This window comes from Perkinsus marinus, assembly GCF_000006405.1.
Source record: "Perkinsus marinus ATCC 50983 genomic scaffold scf_1104296955874, whole genome shotgun sequence".
Lineage (NCBI taxonomy): Eukaryota > Perkinsozoa > Perkinsida > Perkinsidae > Perkinsus > Perkinsus marinus.
Window position 1 is genome coordinate 145235 of NW_003207677.1, and position 6629 is coordinate 151863.

The following is a 6629-nucleotide window of genomic DNA, read 5'->3' on the forward strand; positions in this document are numbered from 1 at the left end:
AGGGTGAAACTCCATTATTATGAATATTATTTATTCCTTATAGATATACGAATATATATATACTCTGAATCGATGTAAAAATCCCACTGTTTGCCTTGTGCCACGGTGATGATAACGAGAAGATTGTCAAGATATATTCTTGCTAATTTTCATACCGACTTCTGCCGTGCGTCCGACAACTAGTATTAAGCACTACTTATAAGTATTTATATTTTATAGAGTTTCACCCTAGTGATGTGAAAAACATATTTTACGACTACTACAGGTCGTAAATATCGCCTTTTTTCACAGAGTATTACGCCATTTAACGTAAAACGGGTGGCGAAGCTCAAATACTATATGATGAATATTAACGGCGTTCAACTTGCAGCTGAGATATAGGAAAATTCTATCGTAACAATAACTCTAAGTTTACTGTAACAGCAATTCTCCCTCCGTAGTGACTAGAGCCCATAATGCGAAGTTATCAAGTTCTACTACTAAATTCATCGGGTGGGGCCGTCAACGCATAGCCGTTCTTCCCGTTCGTATTACCCGATTGTCTGTTTCGTTTCACCTGTGCCGCTAGTTTAGCTCCGAATTTTCTTTCAAATATATCATCACTAGTAGCTCGGTAGAGTACCCTGCCATCGACGTCGGCTTTGATGAGGAACTCCAGTCCAGGTAACTACATCAGTGTTGGAGTGAGAATATATGTTCGCAATCCTCAGCTGAGCTCAGGAGTTTCCTACACAGTGTTGGAGTAGGAATATATGTTCGCATTCCTCAGCTGAGCTCAGGAGTTTCCTACACAGTGTTGGAGTAGGAATATATGTTCGCATTCCTCAGCTGAGCTCAGGAGTTTCCTATACAGTGTTGGAGTAGGAATATATGTTCGCTTTCCTCAGCTAAGCTCAGGAGTTTCCTATACAGTGTTGGAGTAGGAATATATGTTCGCATTCCTCAGCTAAGCTCAGGAGTTTCCTATACAGTGTTGGAGTAGGAATATATGTTCGCATTCCTCAGCTAAGCTCAGGAGTTTCCCATACAGTGTTGGAGTAGGAATAAATGTTCGCATTCCTCAGCTAAGCTCAGGAGTTTCCAGAGCTACTTATAGAAGTTTGAATATGAGTTCGGGTAGATGTCTACAGAAAAAAATAAAGATTTTTCCAAAATTGCCCCTATAACTTTCATAGTGTCGCCACCATGCGTTTTCCCACGACGAAGTTTCACCCATTTTACGTGAAGTGGCGTAAAACTCTGTGAAAAACGCGATATATGCAGTAGTCGTGGAATATATATTTTTCACTAGTGTTTGAAACTCCACTGAAGCGCATCATCTACCCCATCACAAGTAGCACCACACATCTATGCTTACGTCAAGAATGTTCTCGTTGTTGTAGCAACTGCCGCACATAACAATCAGTCTGTCTTTTTCAATCCTATTGCAGTCTAGTAGTATTGAACCCCCATCGGACTCGTCCAGCGTCACAGCGCCTAAGATGGATGAGGAGTTCTCTGAGAGATGGTATGAGAGGGAATTACTACCATCACACGCAGAGTGGCTATTGAAGAACACAGCCCCATCGGGGACGTATGAACAGGATGATGATGATGACGACGAATTGGTGAGCTCTCCTTGCCGTCGGAATACACTAATGGAAAGCATGTAGAAATTCCTCCCTCTAGAATGGGATGAAATATCTTAGGTGTCGGTGTGCAAGATTCAAAATAGGTCCGAAAATGTACATCATCCCTACTACCTAGCATGCAGATCAATCTCAACATTGGGAGCACGGCAAGTAACTCGACAAGGCAGCACTTTCGGCTCCTCCCCCTCCTCTTTACCCGAGCCGACCCGGTCAGCCTCTGGACTGGCCTCAGGCGGGGATATAGCAGTAGTGGAGGACATGTGGCTGAATGCCCAATAGAAATCTGAATATCGGTAGTGTAGAAACTGAGAGGAATCTTGAGGTTGTGCATGCAAGATACACATCAGGTTCACTTATGGCACTTGACGCTTCCGCTCGACGACCACCTTGACGTTGAGGATGGAACAACGCGCGCGGTGAAGCGTTGAGGAATTGCAAGAATTAGCAAGATTGCAAGATCTCGCCAATTTCCTTCGCGATCTTCCTCACATTCTAGCTCAACTACTATGGCTTATCCTCCAAAGCAGCTACCCAACACCAAGGCCGATGACGAGCCAGCCATCTCTGCCGCGATCTCCCTAGCTAGACGGTAGGAGGAGGCATTTGACGGTTTTTTCATCAGAAAGTGAGATGTGGTCAGAGAGAAGCTGCTGGCTATTAAGAAGCGCGAAGAGATGAAGGACTTGATCGTCAACAAGCTGAAGAAGAAGCACTCAACTCGTGAGGACTCCGACAAAGATGATTGTAGTAGTGAAAAAAGTGCGATGATCAATAAGGAGGTCAACAGGCTTTTGGACAACACCAATATTCCCGTTACTGGTAATACATGGAATCTTTCATACTGCGCTGATCGCGATGATGTCAGAGGCGAATCTCAATAGACTTGAGCGTCGAATTCAGAAAAAGGTCGATTGTGGTGCTTTGAAGGGAGATGATGGAGTAGGAAGGAGTGTAGGATTAGGTCTACCTCTGCCAGTTCGATCAGGTTTCGGTCGTCAGTGGGGTTAGTGCGTACAGTCAACGGTCTGGTGGTAGCAGCTATAAGGGGCCTCAGAGAGCGACTAACACGATGGAGGCGATTCCAGAAGGTAGAGGCTACTACTCTGTGAAGTGGGTGATGGGCTTGTCGTAGATGAGGAGGGGCTGAGTGTGACTGGACGGGCAATTGAGGGAGGTGAGCAGAGGAGATATAACTGGAGTAGGCTGGATGAGTAATGCCGGGTGCTGGGATCGAACCTGGGACCTCTCGGTGTGCAGGTACTCGCGATATCTGCATGAGCAAGACAGCATTCGACAGAAGTTGAACGAGCTGGAGGTGAAGAAACGTTTGGCTGAGGATTTGAGACGACAAGTAGGAGTTGATATTTTCTTTATGGCGTTGATCGACTTGCCGTTGTAGATGCGAGAGTCTCGTTCGCGCAAGGCTCAGCTGGTGGAGGAGGAGAAGAAGTGGCGATGGAGTGGTATGGCATGTTGACAATTCCTCTGCAGGTTCAAGGAGAATCAGCTAATCGAAATCGACGAGTGGCAGAAGTACGAGGACAAGGTGAATGCGGAGAGACGAGATAAAGCGATTAAGGTCAGCAGCAGCTTCGGTTGAGAATAGATGGAGTTTGGTTGGTAGGAGCAAAAGGATAGGGAACTGCAGATGAACTTTGATAAGGCCAGGCAGGAGAGAGAAGAGGAGAAGCGCAGGTGAGGGGAGTTGATGATGGAGTGGTATTGGGAGGCTGGCGGTGTAGGAACGAGGAGGCTAAGCTGGTGGCGAAGATTACCAGAGAGATGGCTTTGGAGAAAAAGAAGATACTCCAGAGGAAGCAGGTACGGACCTATTTTGAATCTTTGTAGGGGCGGCCTAAGATATTCTTTCCTCTCTGATTTGTACCTCTTCTCATGGGAGTTCTCTCAGGCCCAGAAGGATGCCATGGTGACCATCATGAAGGAGAATGTGAAGGAAAGGAAGATTCGTGAGGAGGAGCGGCTGAGGCAAATTCAATTTGATATCGAGAGTATGGCAGAGTACAACAGGATACTAGATGCGCAAGAAAAGGTAATAGGAGGTATTTTTGAGGAGGAGAAGTACACTGTGTGGGATTGATGTCAGGCTAGGAAGGATGAACTAGAGGCTCGTGTTGCCCGACAGAAAGCTCTGATGGAAACTATGCAAGATACGGTAACGAGGTTGTGGGTGATGATAGCAAGTGTAGATGGCAGTGTGAGGAAATGTGCAAATGTTGGTGACTTCTGAGGAAATTTTGGAAATAATTTTCATTAGTTCCTGTAGTCTCCTGTTCGAATTCGTATATTTAATAAGACAATCGAACGAATGTAGGTGGTGAAGGAGCAGAATGCTAAGGCGAATGAGATGGAGGACAGAGCGGATAGGCAGCTGGCTGAGGCCAACGCTAGAGCTGAGGAGAGAGAGAGGTTGAAGGAAGAGAGGCTAAGGGAGATCCGGCAGGAGACGCAGGAGTATTGGGAGGCCCCGGGGATCGAACCTGGGTCGTTGGCTTATGAGTTGTGGTAGGTATCTATTCCACCAAATGGCCGAGAGGGAATCTCGTAAGAAACACAATCAGATGCTGAAGGACCTGCAAGCTCAGATCTTAGAAAGCGACACTAAAGCGTGGGAATTTTGTGGCGCGTGACGCTGCATCCAAAGACGTCAGGTATCGAGAAAACGAAGCGTTGCGGGCTCAACAACGACGCGAATTTAATGTTGAGCACAGAAAGCTTTTGGAGAGGCAGATGAGGGATAAGTAATAAAATGTAGGTTTCTCTGTTAGGAGTAGGGCGGCCTTAGGGAGCGTCAAAATGTCCTCACCAAGTACGAAATGTCCCCAGTAGAGATGCGAATCAATAGGCAGCTATTGGATGTTGTAGACAAGTCCTTGAAGGAACGCGATGAAGCTATGGCTGGTAGTAGATGGGCATGTGGGTCTGGTCTTAGGTAGTGTGTTTTCAGCTCTTAAGCAGGAGGAGGAAGAGGAGGAGGAGTGTGAGGAAGAGATGGATGAGTAAAGCTGGTGTTGAATATATCCATACATGTGATGTGCATCACCATCATCATCGTCGTCAATGTTGTAGCTAGATGGATTTGTGTTTGAGTTGGCTGCCGAGCGGGGAGGGGTATGTTATGCAGATGCACGAAGGAGGCACCAGCAGAAGCTCGGGGTGGTAAGCCGAGACACTTTCGGAGATCAACTAGGGGTATGCTGGAGGGGATAACCGATACCTAAGGGGTAGTAATGAGGCAACAAGTATGGACCTAAGGTAGCAGCGATGGTCGTCACTGTAGTGGATATCGCTTATTAGCTGTGGTTTCCACTAGTCAAGAATACGCGGACTGCATTTCATAATTGTTTAGGAATATGGGTTTTGTGTTGGATGTCGATACCGGGGATCGAACCTGGGTGTATGATCATCACATTAGGTTTATAGATGATGTCCCTTCTAACAGCAACAGGTTTTTTCCGAAGTGCTTGGTTGTGTACAGTCCTCATTCAGAACACGATCGATGAGTATCTCGAGTTTAGGCAGTTGAAGAAGAATGCTGGCACTAAGGTAAGGGTGATAACCGCTCGGTGGAGTTTCACCCATTGTATGAAAAACACTAGTGACAAAATGTAAACAGTGAATAACGTATTGTATGTTATCCAATGCTCCATATTTAGTATCACGTTATTTCACGTGAAGCGGATACAACTTCAATTTCGTTCCTCTTCAGATGCCGCATGAAGTTAAAGGCTTAGTCGATGAGGAAACTTTCGTGAAATCGCAAAAGTAGTAGTAGTACGAAATAGCACCATTGAAATTACTCCTCGTTTTCAGATACAACTACGATAAACGCCTTTTTGGAATGCTAGTATCCTTTCTGGAGATGCTTTTCGACATTTGGGTGACACTAAGAGTAACCGGCGCTCTCTTCGTGTGGACTGGTAGGCTCTTGTTGTGATCATCTGCGACTTTGGAAGTCCCCCCCCCTCAGGTACTGTCGTTTCCCCTGAAAATGAGTATATGCGTACTATACTCTGGTTTATAGTTGGATCTTGGATGAACAATGTAGTAGAGGCAATCTTGAAGCGGCCCGACGACTTTATATGGCGATCAGGTTATTGCTATTCCAATAGCAGCATACCGCACTTTTGTTATCGAGCAACGCCATGGCTTCAACAGGATGACCGCTAAACTGTAAGTACAGTGTTGGAAAAGTATATGTTTCTTCTCCTCAGCTGATCTCAGCAAGTTTACATACGAATTCGGGCGCGAATGTTAAGAAAAGAATAAGAATTCCCCAAATTTCATAATTGAAAAATTTCATCTCAAATTTCAAATTTCCCCATTTAATTTTTCTCAAATTTCATAATCTCAGAATTTTCATATTGTCATCACCAACACATGTAGTTGACCATGTGCATATTTTCCCTCCACACCGAGGCCTTTCCCTGTTTGTTTTAAGGTTCATCACAGATCTTGTGAAATCCGAGATCATCTCCATGGTATTTGTATTCCTCCTAGTCCCACCTGTCATCTACCTGATCCGTTGGGGAGGTGAATACTTCTATGTGTACGAAGATCATCATCAGTAGCAGTCCTTAGTGTTCACTTTAGGTACGTTTGGGTCTTTGCCCAAGTTGTCGTTGTGGTGATGATGTTCGTCTACCCGGCAATCATCCAACCCCTCTTCAACAAATACGAGGTAGGTCTCTACTACTACGCCCTCCCCGTCGAGTTTTTCTATTGTAAGCCACTTCACGACATGCAACTTCGCGAGAAGATCGAGGCATTGGCTGCTTCCCATCACTTCCCACTCACTAAACTCTTCCAGGTATTATGGTGGTACTATCACTCTGGGGGGAATAAACGATAATGGAGTTTCACCCTAGTGATATGAAAAACATATTTCACGACTACTGCATAGAGTAAATATCGCGTTTTTCAAGGATTTTTACGCCCTTCACGTAAAACGGGTGGTGAAACTCCAATGTTGAAGTATAT

The 6629-nt window shown here is 45.4% G+C and overlaps 4 protein-coding genes across 4 annotated transcripts in view; 2 read left to right on the forward strand and 2 right to left on the reverse strand.

Moving 5' to 3' along the window:
- Positions 1 to 1396, reverse strand: part of Pmar_PMAR020422 (arsenite inducuble RNA associated protein aip-1, putative) — a gene marked incomplete at both ends in the record, with an annotated part of 5115 nt that extends 3719 nt beyond the window's left edge. Inside the window, 3 exons of the mRNA XM_002775401.1 lie at positions 416 to 473; positions 535 to 667; positions 1358 to 1396. Coding sequence (XP_002775447.1) covers positions 416 to 473; positions 535 to 667; positions 1358 to 1396 — 230 coding nt within the window. The remainder of the gene's footprint in view (positions 1 to 415; positions 474 to 534; positions 668 to 1357) is intronic.
- Positions 1397 to 1738: 342 nt separating this feature from the next.
- On the reverse strand, positions 1739 to 1891 carry Pmar_PMAR020423 (hypothetical protein; the record flags this gene model as incomplete). The annotated part of the gene is made up of 1 exon (XM_002775402.1): positions 1739 to 1891. One exon carries the CDS (start codon positions 1889 to 1891, stop codon positions 1739 to 1741), a length of 153 nt encoding a protein of 50 aa, XP_002775448.1.
- A 246-nt stretch (positions 1892 to 2137) lies between these two features.
- Positions 2138 to 4652, forward strand: Pmar_PMAR020424 (mature-parasite-infected erythrocyte surface antigen, putative; the record flags this gene model as incomplete). Its single annotated transcript, XM_002775403.1, has 17 exons — positions 2138 to 2220; positions 2272 to 2450; positions 2497 to 2570; positions 2617 to 2719; positions 2764 to 2842; positions 2889 to 2982; positions 3031 to 3080; positions 3123 to 3210; positions 3256 to 3326; positions 3374 to 3452; positions 3541 to 3681; positions 3736 to 3804; positions 3964 to 4103; positions 4159 to 4257; positions 4301 to 4390; positions 4435 to 4550; positions 4597 to 4652. The coding sequence occupies 17 exons, from the start codon at positions 2138 to 2140 to the stop codon at positions 4650 to 4652; spliced, it is 1611 nt and encodes a 536-aa protein (XP_002775449.1).
- A 423-nt stretch (positions 4653 to 5075) lies between these two features.
- Pmar_PMAR020425 (caax prenyl protease ste24, putative) overlaps positions 5076 to 6629 on the forward strand; it is a gene marked incomplete at both ends in the record, with an annotated part of 2548 nt that continues 994 nt past the window's right edge. Inside the window, 8 exons of the mRNA XM_002775404.1 lie at positions 5076 to 5195; positions 5359 to 5414; positions 5463 to 5569; positions 5620 to 5693; positions 5743 to 5822; positions 6091 to 6198; positions 6243 to 6330; positions 6379 to 6470. Of these exons, the coding sequence (XP_002775450.1) occupies positions 5076 to 5195; positions 5359 to 5414; positions 5463 to 5569; positions 5620 to 5693; positions 5743 to 5822; positions 6091 to 6198; positions 6243 to 6330; positions 6379 to 6470 (725 nt within the window). The remainder of the gene's footprint in view (positions 5196 to 5358; positions 5415 to 5462; positions 5570 to 5619; positions 5694 to 5742; positions 5823 to 6090; positions 6199 to 6242; positions 6331 to 6378; positions 6471 to 6629) is intronic.